General features: G+C 38.7%; 1 protein-coding gene and 1 long non-coding RNA gene across 3 annotated transcripts in view; one reads left to right on the forward strand and one right to left on the reverse strand.

Moving 5' to 3' along the window:
• LOC103148786 (uncharacterized) lies at positions 1–11,900 on the reverse strand. Of its 2 annotated transcripts, none has more exons than XR_001664170.1 (3): positions 11,825–11,900; positions 636–720; positions 1–478 (listed from the first exon to the last, which is right to left on the reverse strand). It is a non-coding gene; the product is annotated as an uncharacterized LOC103148786 (long non-coding RNA). The 2 variants fall into 2 exon arrangements; XR_477397.2 differs by lacking the exon at positions 11,825–11,900 and adding an exon at positions 1,826–2,202.
• The window catches only part of LOC103148787 (neurexophilin-1), a 25,953-nt gene continuing 14,868 nt past the window's right edge, over positions 2,840–13,924 (forward strand). The window contains exon 1 of the mRNA XM_007567724.2: positions 2,840–3,378. Within this exon, the coding sequence (XP_007567786.1) occupies positions 3,322–3,378 (57 nt within the window). The 5' untranslated portion in view covers positions 2,840–3,321. The remainder of the gene's footprint in view (positions 3,379–13,924) is intronic.

Consider the following 13,924-nt stretch of genomic DNA (forward strand, 5'->3'; position numbering starts at 1 on the left):
TGTTTTAAAAGGAGTTTTACTAGGGTTGCTGTTTCCTCAGATTGTGGATTTGGGACTGGATCTCCCTTTATGGGTTGCCGTTCCCTCCACAGTCAAGCTGGCTGAAGAGGCTGATTCGAATTATACAAAGACACGTTTAGCAAAAGAAAGATAATCAAATCAGAACCAAAACGAGGGGTGGAGATTAAGAAAGCTTCTCAGCCTCATATTTCATCAACATCTCCTGCATGCCGATGAGCCGCGGGTTGGTGCGTCTGCATGCAGACGAGTCTCTGAAAGCTTCCTGTTTCAAAACGGTTGATGTGTTGGTCAGTCTGGATTGGCAGGGCGGCGGTCTGCAGCCTCAGAGGTCAGGTCCTCTGGTGTGGCCCCTGAGGAACCAATTAACCCCTGATCTGAGATCAATTAACCCATGCTCTGCACCTCAACAGGATAGCATCAATAAAGAGCACAAACGAGTTGAAACACACAGTTCTTCCTGAAAACAAAGTGTAAAAAGAAAACCCTCATCTTAATTAAGCAGAGATGTAACTGTTGAGAGATAACCAACCTGCGTAGTGATATCTCACATTTCAGTTCATTAAATATCCTTAATAATGAACTGAGAGTTACAGAAGAAAGTCTATTAATCACACCTGACTGAGGTGGCGGACAGCAGCTCGTCTGAGTCGCCATGTTTGTCAATATCCTCTTCAGCAGAGCCCTGGATCAATGGCTGCCCTGAAACGACGGCGACAGACAGGCTGGTTATTATATGTACGTTGTGACAATGTGTGGAAATCACAGGTTGATGAGGAAGAAAATACTCAAGACTTTGTGATTTCTATGGATTTTATTTTGCAACTGCAAGAGTTTTATTGGGATCCTTCATTGTGGACCAACACAACACAAAGGAGAAGGATGCATGCTATTCAGTTTTATGCTAATAGAAATCTGAAAAGTGTGTTGTACACCATTGAAAATAATGTATTGTAAGCAACAGTGTCTGTAATTTATACCCAACTTTAAACCCAGCTGTTCTGTGAAATCTTCAGAGGTTTGTAGAGAACAAACTGGATCACGAAGACCGAGAAACAAGAAGGTTGATAAGAAGTTTGACTCAAAGATAGTTTATAAAATTACATCCCAAACTTTTAACAACTCAAGGTTGTGTCATCATCCAAAAATCTATGTGGCAGAACCTACCAAGACACCTCAACTGATGTCAAGATTAACAGGAAAAACAGTCACTTTTCATTTTATTTTTTTATTTCATTCACACAGTACAAAATATTAAATAATTCATGCAACCCCTAAAACTTGTCGACCCTTAGCAACTACGTCACTTAGTCATAGGAGGCGCCATGACGGACGTCGGAAATGAGGATGGAAGTGTTGAAAAGAGCAACTGAAGCCGGTTTCCAAAGTTGTTTTTGCCAGTTTATCCGTGGCTTCTACTTGTTCAAGTCGAGCTAATTTGTCCTTTAAAGTAACACACCTGATAGGAGCTCTTAGTCGGTGGTATTTATAAAAGTAGGAAGCAGCTAGCTTAGAAACAGACCCATACCTGCTCCCTCCTTACGTGTTGATCAAATTACCGACTCTGCCTGAATTCACACCACATGATTTATATCATTATGTCAAAAACAGCGTTTCCCTTAAACCGGAGCAGCATTAAAAACGTACAGAAGACGAGATGCTAACCAGTTTTTTCTAATCATGCTAAGCTACATGACGGCACTGTCTCCATGGTTACTGACGGTTAGACGCGGACCTTCTCCATAATGCGACATTTAATATATTTCTAATCACACTTAGTTATAAATGTGAACGTTAATCTTCTTACCTTGTAAAAAAGTGTTCGCTGCTAATCCGCGGTTACACCTAAAGCTGCAGGTCATTATGACTGACAGCTGATATCCGTCACCGCCGTTTCTTTCCTCGTTACCCTATAAAACCACAAATCTGGTTTCCATTCTGGTTTTTCTCTGCAGCCGACCGCGCAGCGTCCTGTGACCATTCTTAATGCGAAATCAACTAAATAAAAGCGATATTAGGCCTCCAGATGTGCGTTTTTTGACAGGCTTTACAGAAGCGCATCGGTTGTTTTGGCGTCCATCATGGCGGAGTTTCAGAGGGAGTGACGTCACGTGTAAAGGGTCAATAATATCTACTCCCTATTCCCATAAAAATAAAATTCATTAGACTATTACAGACAAAAAAATAATAAAAATTACACACCAATGTCACATCGCTTCATTGTAATGATTTTTTATAGATTGTTCTGTTTCACCTTTAAAGAGACAACATGTGGAAGAAGATGCAAATAACTAACACTTCACATCACACAGAAACACGCCCCTCAACATGGTGGTGGTGGAATCATGCTGTGGGGATTTAGCAGAGACAGGGAAGCTGATGAAAGGAGCTAAATGCAATAAAATATCTCTGCAAAAGACTCCAGAGAGAAGTGCAGACTCACCTTTCACCCCACAGAGCAGAAATGAAATTGTTTACTTCAATGTTTATTCATGTGCTGAACGCTACTTATACTTTTGCGAAGCGTAATGTATTCACTGACGAAAATGTATGCAGGAAACTACAGAAGAGGGCACCTTTGGGTTAAAAAATGCTGGAATAGAGAAACAGCTCAGAAAGGAGAGCAAATTCTTTGGAATAAGTAAGAGATGGAAAAAAAGTACCTGGAAAAGGTGAAGACTGAGAAGGGAGGAGAGTAATTGAGACAAGGGAGGGAGGGAGAAAAGGCATCTGATGAAGAGGGGGATATGCACAAACACACACTCTCACACACACAGGGAGAGAGGGAGAAAAGAAACTGTTAAAGCGTCTGTTCGCTGTTGCCAGTCTCAGCATCGCTCAGTTTGTGCAGGAGGCTGCAGCTCCTTCCCTCCAGGATCTCTACCAGCATCACTGAGCAGATCTGAAGTCTCCTCACTCTCAGCTGGGATCACTTCATGATTTCTTCTTCTTCTTTCCTTTCTTTTTTTTTTCTTTTTGGTAAATGGATGACAACAGCCAGCCTTATACAAATGGATTTCTCGCAGCTGAACTAATTTGAGTTCAAACACGGGATCTGGAGAGGCGGGGGGAGAGATCAGACAGAACAGGGCGCTCCAAGTCAGCTTCTTCTGTGTTGTTTGTTTGCGGGAGCAGCACTTCATTGTGCCTTGGATATGGGACCGTGCGTCAGCCCAGCGGGATCCGGTGCCGTGGGAAGAGCGTCGTCCTGAAGCAGGAAAAAGACCCTCTGCTGGGTTTTCTTCTTCTTTGATTCTAATTATTCTCTCGAGGGAGGGGCGGCTTTGAGATTTACGCGCCGGAATGATGCGTCCCAACCGCGGCTTCATCCTGCTCCTCCTCAACGGAACCGCTTGTTTGGTAAGAAAAGAGTGGGAGTGGGCAGAAAGTCACTTTGCTTTCCATGCACCGTTCGGTGTGTCCCCCCATGCATGGTGCACTCACTGTGAGCTGCTCCGTTTCGATTTGAATCCACAAAAACTTCACAACTTATTCGAATACGACAGATTTGCGTGACACATGCAGCTGTTTCTTTGTGCCAAAATGCAAACGGAGTCATTGTTTTGTTGGATGCTGAAAACGCTGATTTCCGTGTTATTTTCCTGATTAGGCAGAGAGCAGGGCTGAGTTTGACTCCGGACGGGCAGCTGCGCTGACATTATTCCCAGGAGGATGACGGTGCCGAGCGCCTTTCTGGTCCCAACCTGTCATTCATTCTGATGTTTGGGCTCTTTCACAGCGTGGCGACACATTATAATATAGTCACATAAAGTGCAAAACGAAGGTGAAAATGGAAAACTTTTATTTTAAGGACGCGCGTTTTATTTACCAAAGTGTTGCCAAAACGATCAACTTACTTCTTTGTAAACAAAAAAAAATCAAAAAATACACATTTTAATTCAAACTAATTGCAGCATCGTAATCATACAGTGTGACTGTGGAACAATGACCCAAACCGTCTGACTGGTGAATCCTAAAAGGCAAAAACTACAGAATAAACGCTGCCATCCTTACATAACCTGCAATCAAATTTAAATCGCCCACTCCTCTTTCATGCTGAGGGACTCAAACGCAGCTTTTTAATGAGAAGACGGTTCTGGATCCACTGGAGGAAACTTGAAAAACATGGTTGTGTTGGGAAACCCCTGGGCTGCCTGCAGCTCAGTCATCCTGGAGCCCAGGGAGCCGATGAAGGATCTGCTCCGTTCGCTCATCATGACCTTGTGATTGAGATTCTTCAGACTTGCAGCAGTAAGAAAGTTTTTCCTGCTCCCTGAAAATCTGGGAAGTGCTTCCCGTTTCCTGCTGCCTTTCTCCCAGTAAAGTGACGAGCTTTGTGCGCTTGTCGTCTTTCATTTCTGGGCTTTTTTCCTCTCCTCCCTGCCAGACCGTGTATCTGACTGAAAACATGACGTCTCTCAGCAGGAGATCTGCACTAATTCATTAGCTGTGACATTGATAAATTAGGAAGGAATTAATATATTAAGTAATTATTTTATTATGCAGCAGAGGAGCACTTAATAATATAATCACATAAGCCCACTCTGCATTAAAAATTCTGATTTGGATTATTTTCTGTAGTAATTCCCAGACAGGCTCGGTCTCCAGGGATCCTTTGCGAGCGACGTCTATTAATACAAGGTGCCACTCGGCTTGTTGTTTATATGATTAATGATGTGTTTCAAATGCTAATTCTCCCTGTTTGAATGGAGGGTTATGAATAATCCAAACCATCTGAGTTGTATAATTGACTGCTTGAGAAATTGTTTATTTTTGGCAGCGTTTTGTGTTATTCTTCATCAGTGAGCTCTCTGGATTTGGAGCGCCGACGTGCATATAGGAAGACGATAATCTGTGAAGATTTGGGATGATAGTTGGGTATTTAGCAGCTCCAAACACAAAGCAGGCATTTCACACTTACTATGAAAAGTTTTCAGCTTAATTTCCCAAATTTAAATCCCACTCATTCCTTTCAACTTGTGGGTTTATTTTACACTTTCTGCTCATATCACAGAATGCAGGAGTTGTGCATCAATAATCATTAAACACTAGATCAATAAGGATTTACCAGGCCTTATTTTACACTTTGAGGTTTGACCTTTGTTTTTTATTGTCTGTTGTTTTCAATCCAACAGACATTAAATGAACCTAAGGCTCTAATTTTCATCCATTCTTTTTAAAAGAAGCAGAAAATAGTTGCAGCTGTTTTGCTGATTGTGAAATGAACAGAAACCATAAGAACGACTTTGACCTGCAGTTCAGTGATCAGAGTTAAAGTAAGGTCGTTTTATTTATACAGCACATTTTCACCAACAAGGCAATTCAACGTGCTTCACATGAATTAGAGGAAGTACAAACAAAATAAAAGAAAAATAAAAAGTACTCCACAATTTATAAACTAATAGGAGTTTCTCTGGATACACAGAAAAGTAAACGTATAAAACTGCATCCCCATGTTTAATAAGAATAATTGATAAACTAGTTGGGGTTTCTCTGGATTCTTGTTCGGGTAATTATATATATATATATATAAACTGGTTATCCAAACTCTCTGATCTGGTTGATCGGTGCATTTCTAAAAAAAAAAAAACAAAAACAAAAAAACAGAAAAAATAACAAAAAACTTCTGGTTTGTCTGTTGAGCAGCTGTGGAGTTAAAACTGTTCCACATGTCCAGAAACCCACAGCTTGTAATCAGGGACAGTCAGATGTAGAGGTGAGCAGAAAGAACAGCAGAATGGGTGAAAACAGGAAGGTTTGTAAATCTAAACCTGTGGAAAACCTCCTGGGAAACGGTCTGCAGCCGAGAGCTGCAGCACAGCAGAGAGCCGAGCGGTTCATGGGATTTGGGATGGATGAGGTTAATTGAATGCGCCTCTCTATCTCAACAAAATGAGCATCTACCAATAAAAGGATGAAGAGCCCTCAAACAGGACATTGAACTCAGCTGGGGAAAACAGGCCGTTTCTGCCTGCAATTATTTCAAGATTGCTCCTCTTTGCCTTGAGATGCAGTCCTCCTCCTATTCAGCACGCCGGTTTAAAATGTTTTTAATCAAACATGTTAATAGGAGCAGAAACCCTGCAGCAGAGGAGCATAACCTTCAGACCCGGCGGCTCCTTCTGCCTGTTCATGCTGAGCACAATGAGGAATAAAATGTTGTGGAAAGAGCATCAGGTTGCGTCGCTGTGGCCGTGAGAGTCAGAGCTGCTTCGTTCTGCGTCTGCTTTCTGTTGGCTAGATTCCATCCTAATAAATCTGGGTTTCTGCGTTTCGACAAACCTGAAGGTCACAATGCAACATTTTTATACACAGCTCTGGAGAAACTAACTGCACTGAAAACCTCCTGATGATCCCACCTGATATTGATCTCTGAACTCCTCCCGAGTTAAAACATCACTATTGTTGTTTATAAACGAATATAAACTTTGTTTCTTTGCATTATTTGCATCTTTTTTGCTATTTTGACCATTTCTCATTTTCTGCAAATAAATACTGAATTTATGCTTGTAATGTCAGACATGTTGTCAGTAGTTTACAGAATAAAAGAACAATGTTCATTTTACTCAACCATAAACCTATAGAGAGTAAAATCAGAGAAACTGATCATTTAAAGTGGCCTCTTAGTTTTTGCAGGGGTTTTTTAATCACATAAGACCTTTAGGAACTTGCACTAAAACTGTTTTATTTATCACAATGCATCATTAAATAAGTAATGTTCAGATACTGAAACTCTGTGGAGCTAGAACTGGATAAAGTTTATTCAATCCAATATCTTGAAACTAAGAGATTTGGTTAATTTATAAATATTAGTTATGTTTGAGTGAAACTGCTTTAAAACAAAAGCATGTTGGTACAGTTTGGAAGAGGAGTTGAAAAATGCAACACTGTAAATCAATTTAAAACACGTTAAAAGAAAAAAAAAAGTTTGATGCAGTTTTGAGTTAATAATGTTGTTCACAAATGATATTAATTTAAAGCATGCTGCCCTGAAACTTCATGTTGTAATTATTGAGAGAGTGGCAGATTTTTATTCTTCCTGCTTCCTTCTCACTCGTTTACAGTGAGTGTTTAGTGACTGATTGATTAATTGATAACAGTTTGCATGCAGATGCGTAGCTGCACACTGGGTGGACCCTCAGATTTGCGTGTGAGGTTAAAACGCAGAAGCAGACGGACGATGACTCTAACCACATTGGACTCGCCTCTCCGTTCTGAACTGTCACAAACTCTCAGATTCACGCCCATCCTCCTGGCGGGGTCAGCCACCTTGTCCTTACAGATTCGTCCCACACTAAGCAGAAAAATCATCCCAATCCAGGGAAGACCAAACCGTCTCCGTTAATGCTAATCCTGCGCCGGGTCGCTGCTCCGGACCGCTCTGCTGTCAAAGCTCATGAACCTCCTGTCTCCGCCGTATGTCCCACACAGATGCTCAAAGGGAAACAACAATCATTCAAGAGGCATTTCCGCTCACAGATTCTGGACATGCTGCTGCACGATGAAACATTTATCTGGCAGAAAACCATCTGACGTGGGTCAACTCTAAAATAAACGACGAGAGGCGCTGACATGGGATCGCCCTTTGTTTTAGAGCAGCGGTGTTAAACTCATTTTGGTGTTGGGCTAAATCAAGATCCTGAAGGCTCTTAAAGGGCCGGTTGTGTCAGAATGCATTGATAAAACTTGATCACAAACTGTTAAAATATCAATAAATTCTTAAAATTACACATTACTGAACATCTTTTCAGTTCCTCCAGGATTTCATGATACTAAAATTAAAGTGTTTATGGTTCTAATTTGGAAATATATGCGCTTATTTGTGAAGATAAATGCACCTTTTTATTATTTATGGACTATAATCTGACATGAATTAAGGCTGAGGCAGCTGTTTGGTACAAGTGAGAACGTTTTTGACAATTTTGAGAAAAACCTGTAATAAACTCCCAATTAGGTATTAGCGGAAAAAAGTTGTTGATTTTGTGTGAATTTCCATGATAATTCTCAAGAATTATTTATCCTCCAGATAAAAACTGCATTGATTTGACTGATAATATAACATTTAAGCACACTTAGCATTTAGTCTGGAATATAGAGGGCCACATAAAAAGATACGGAGGACCGGATTTGGCCCACGGGCCTCGAGTTTGACACGTTTTAGATGAATGTAACAGAGAAGAAAAATATTTAGAAAAGTCAAAACTGAGACATGAAAACATCAAGTCGGGTTTTAAACGCACAACATTCGACCAGATGATGATCAGACACGAACCAGATTTGTTTACAGAACAACATGAAGGAATCAACAAGGACTATCAAACACACAATACAGTTTGACAAAACCAACTTAAAAGTAATGTATGAGCAAGAGATAGAGGCTTGTTTTAAGTAAATAATTCTTGATACTGATGAAAAAGTTCTGGTTCCATTGGTAGATTATTGATCTACCAATGGGGTATTGGTAGATCAATGCAATATTAAGGAATTATTGACTTAAATATAAGTTACTTAAGTTAGTTTTCTCTCATTTCAAGTGTACTAAGATATTTGCACTAGAAACCAGACTAAAAATTATTGGTAAGATTTTGTGTTTTTGCAGTGAGGATCTTGGTTTAGGTTAAAAAGCGCTCAAAAACAAATGTAAAAACTACCTTTAAGCAAGTAATGCAATAATCAATAGGTCAATTTCCCTTCATTGGTTGTAATCAGGTCATCAGCTAAAGTTAAATAAAATCATCCAAACTAACATTTCCAGTTCTTTCCAGCCTTTAAATGCATTGACTTTAGTAGAAAAACAAAGTTTGACCACATACTTTGATGCACATCTAGAGATAATTTTGTAGTCCTTTTATTTTCACCCTGTCACAGCTATAAATTAATTAGGTATTTTGTTCATTTTTATGGTAAATGTATGTTCGTATGAGTCAGAATAGGCCAAAGGTATAAGCAACATTTGCAGCAGTCTGGGATTTTCTGCTGAAGAGCATTTGGATTTACTAATGCAGGTTGTGCACAAATGAGGACACAAATTGGAAATTATTTGAGCGATAAACCAAATTGATCTGCATCAGTCTCATCTCTGATTGTTTTCATTGTAAACTGAAACTGTAAGCAGATTAAAGAGAAAGTCTTTTTCCCACATATACCTGAAACAAACCACAAAAGCTTCCTCCTCCTTCCTAACTCTCCCAAGTCTATTAAAGTTCTTAGAAAGTAAATCAAACCAGATTTGAGTTTTAATTCTAGATTTGCCTGATGGTGTATAAACAATTTAAACCATTTTGAGTCTAATTTTGAAGTCAGTGGCGTCTGAGTGCTTCTGTAGATAGAAAGAAGGAAAAGGAGGTAAAGTTTGAGTTTAATCTCAGAAATTTTCTATAAAAAGAATAACAAAAGTATTTCTGTGCCTGTGAGATCAAACATTTGCTTGAAAAAATCTCAGAAATTTGTGAGAAAAAAAATTGGAATTTAAAAGTTGAAATTTTTTTACTTTAAAACTCTTTTTTTTGTTTGTTTGTTTTTTAGAGAATTTCTTTGATTAATGTCAAAATTTCTGAGCTTACTTTGATCACATTTTTGAATTTTAAAATTTCCTTGTTTTTCTAAAAAAAATTGAGATTCATCTCAAAATTTCTGAGTTGTTTAGCAGAAATGTACTCTTTTTTCTTTTTTTTCCAGTGGCCCTGAAACATACAGGGCATATGTTTCTGTACATACATTTGATTGCAATTGTTAATTTTATGCACATAATTTCCAAAAAAGGCATAATTTTAGATTAACAATGCCCTAAAAGATAAAAAAAATAATCATAAAATTTTATTCATTACCCCTAAAGAAGTAGGGTTTGTTGACATCCTGTCACAATGTATGGTTCTTGAACATTTTCTTGTCTTTTTCCTTCATTTACACAAACTAAGCACTCCCAGAAACAATATATAAACACGAGGAAGCGGTTGAACCACCTGCCTGGGAGGGTAAAACAGCTGGACTTATTCAGAACCACAGCAGGTGTGACCCCAGAGGGTCACTTCATCCCTCCTGGACCGCCGAGTCGGACCCTCCCTCAGGCAGAAAACTCTGACAGCTGGAGCAGCAAGCTGACCTCAGACAGAAAATGTTTACGATTTACAGTGGCAACGCTCCCTGGGAGACAAAGCAGTGGAAGGATATCCGTAGGCTGGCGGTTGCAGTGCGCAGCTTAAAGGAAAGCGGTGGAACGAGTAGGTGGGACTCCCAGGGGATCCGGATAAACATGCGTTTGACTTTCACACGGAGATGAAGAAGAACAAACAGGAAAATCCTCATTTTAATTTCAGACCGCTTCAGCTGGAGCTGAGAAGAGCAGAAATTGTGTGAATGTTTCGTGGAGATTCAGAGGGAGTCGATATTAAATGAACTTTTCATTGTTTCAAGATGTTTTGGCAACTCGACGATATTAGAAACGGCGCTTTGGGATCAGGGGATGCGGGTTTATTGAAGGGGGAACGCTGGGCTGTCAGTGGACGGTGGGGAGGGAAACCGAAGCTTTCCTGATGCCGCAGGCGCCCAGGCACACGCCGGCCTCCTCTCAGTGTGACCACGACCGTTTGATACCACACCGCAGCTACAGCAGCGCGCGAGAGCCCATTTATATTCTCAATTCTCTGACAATCTGTAAACAGTCAGTTCTGCATGGATGGAGGCAGAGCGTGCTGTTCACCAGCGCGCCGGCTGGCCGGCCGGCGACGCTACACTGGTTTTCAGGGTCAGAGCGGTGTAGATGTTAAGAACCGACCTGCAGAGGGAACGTCCAGGGGCTTTCAATTAAAAAAGCAGAGCACAGCCACAGGGAAAGAGCCAGGATTTTGGCTGAGTGCACAAATTTTAACATTGATTTCTTAACTGAACTGAGAATGAACCAGCGTAGAGTGAAGGGGAGCAATTATCCCAAAATGAGAAGAACCAAAAAACTTTGGCTTATACTAAGATCCCCACTTTACAGCAAGTTGAAGCTACAATTTAGAATATTTTAGAACATAATATTTCATTTGCGCAAACATGGTAGGGTAGAGTACCCAGAAATTGTACTCAAGAGTAAAAAGTATTTGGTAAAAAGTACTGAGTAACTGATTAATTTATCATTTAATATTTAAGAATTACATCATCAGATGGACCAAAATATAAAGTTAAGTATATATCTACACAGCAGGTGTGGTACATGTTTTGTGAAAACATGTTCAGTGGGTAAAAAAAATCCAGAAATTGTACTCAAGTAAGAGTAAAAATATGTCATAATAGAATTACTCAAAGTAAAGATACTCCTAAAAGTACATAAAAAAGTTACTCAAGTAAACGGTAACTGAGTAAATGTAACTAGTTACTACACAACCCTGCACACCAACAATGCAAAATGCAAAGACAGATTTAAAAAGAGCAGCTTTGCAGATTAAGAAATCAGCCCACATCCCCTATGAAATGAAAAATATATATATATATTAAGCCAGAATAAAAAAGTCAAATACAACACAAATTTTTAAGAAGTGATCAAAGCCACATACCTTTTAAAATTAGCATAATTTTAAAATGTTTTCTTAAGGTTATTCCAAAGTGAATCACCTCTGTATTTAAGAGCGTTTTGCTTAATTGCTGTTCTGCGAAATTGTAAATAAAAGTTTCAAAAGCGACTTGTTGAATAAGTGTCGATATCAGAATAGTTAGCAAAAAATCTTTGAAAATCTATTAGCAAGTCATTAGGTGAATGTAATCTACACATAAAAAGAGACGTATAAAAGTTCACATTAAATATAAATAAAATCAAGATTTTTACCGAGTGAAAGTTTCTTAAATCGTAACGGAGACTCAGGTGCCTTCGCTGAAAATTTTCTGTTCAAACAAAGGCCACAACTGCTAACTGCAACGGCTGCTCGTTACCTAGCAACCGAATTCCACGGAAGGAAGAAAGACAAAACCACATCCTGTGAAGCGCTCTTCAAAATAAAATACTTCCTCTCTCCAAAATAAAGCATGGTTCGCGCTACATATGTTTCACTTCACCTTTTTGTATTTATAAACAATCATGTTAAACTCAGTGAATAATAATAATAATTATACATATAAGTGTAAATAAGTCACAACTAGCATATAATGATATACAATAAAAGTTCACAAATATAATCAAGATCAAATGAAGAGCCCATTTGAAAAATTCATTATTCTTAGTCATTTCTTTTGAAATAATAAAATCTTATGGATTGACATGTAGCGTCACAAACACTATTGCAATATATTACATACAAGAACAGTTAATAAAATAAGCTCTACACAAAATATCCATTAATTTTACCATCTTTTTACATACAAATCCAGTGTCTCATCAACAATTACTCCTAAGATTTTAGTTTGAGTCACTTGGCTAATTTTAATGCCATCAATATGTTCATAAATCATTTGGTTTTTTTGTACTAAAAATCATACAATTAGTCTTTAAATATTGAGACAGTTGGTTAAGCTTTAAACCATTCAGAAATATTAGACAATTGTTCATTTGCTTCTCCTGTCAGGACAAATAAATCGGAATCTGATATTAAAAGACAGTCTGTAAGAATGTGGAGTTTTCAAGCAAAGAAAGGATTTTGGTTGCATCAGAAACAGAGAGGCGTTGATCAGACATTTACTGGCTTTCATGTTTTCTTTGACACTGTGACATAAAAGGAAAAACAAAGCAACACATTTAATTCTGCAGTAGCCAGGAAAAGTTTCCTCTTTAAAACATTTAGCTGCAGCCATATTTTCTGGTGACCCCCTCCGGAGGGTTGGGGTTAGTGGCCTGTTTTTCTGTTCACTGCAAAAACAAAACCAAGTATTTTGGTCTAGTTTCTACTCAAATATCTTAGTGCATTTGAAGTAAGAAAAACAAACTTAAGGATAACTTAGGAGATTATTTCAAGTCATTAATTCCTTAATGTTGATTAAAAAATACAAGTTTCATTGGCAGATTATTTCACTTGTAACATGCAGGAAATATATCTGTGAAATAATCTGCACTTTTTCACCAAAATTGACTTAAAACAAGTTTTTATATCTTGCTTAAAAGATTTTTGTAAGTTAGTTTTCTCTTATTTTTCTATATTTGCACTAGAAACTAACCAAAACTACTTGGTAAGATTTTGTATTTTTGCAGTGTGATAATATTTGAGAGATTCACTTTCTCCTGTATCTGGCAGATTATTTAACTTACAAAACATTTTTCCAATCATAAAGTGAAATATTAAGCAATTATTAACTTAAAACAAGCATCTACATCTTGTTGAGAAGTTACTTATGAGTCAGTTTTGTCTTATTCCAGTTGTATTAAGATATTTGTAGTAAACCAGACAAAAGAAACTTGGTAACATTTGGTGAGCATTACCTAGTCTTCTGAGCCGAATGTCTTGTTGCAGCTCTTTTTATTAAGAAGGAATGTACATTAAAGTTTTTTTAGTTTCATTTCTGGAGATATTGCTGGTGTTAATATTACATTAAAGGCTTCAATCAAGTGAGTTCAATCAGACCCTGCTTTGCCCTGGACTTCGCGGTAGAGTCGGGGCGAAAGCGTCCCCTGCCGCCACTCTCCATCCTCCTCACACCGCCAACTTGTCGATATCATATAATGTAAAAATTTGATAGGCAATTCAAAGCAAGACTTCATTCTGAACATACGAAATGAGCTCAGCTCCCCAGGGAGCCGCTCGCACACCGACTGAGCGTGTGCAGAATAAGCCGGGTGAAAGGGGTGAGGATGCATAAAGACTGGATGGATCAGGGGGGAAGAGTTTCAAATAAAAAGACTCAAGTCACCCACGGCAGACCTTAAGCTCCCGTGACCTCAAGAAGCGAGAGTAAATTATTCATTGAGAGTCAAATGGCTTGTTTCTGGAGAAATTACCTT

The sequence above is a fragment of the Poecilia formosa genome, unplaced genomic scaffold, assembly GCF_000485575.1.
Source record: "Poecilia formosa unplaced genomic scaffold, Poecilia_formosa-5.1.2 Scaffold212, whole genome shotgun sequence".
Taxonomy (NCBI): domain Eukaryota; kingdom Metazoa; phylum Chordata; class Actinopteri; order Cyprinodontiformes; family Poeciliidae; genus Poecilia; species Poecilia formosa.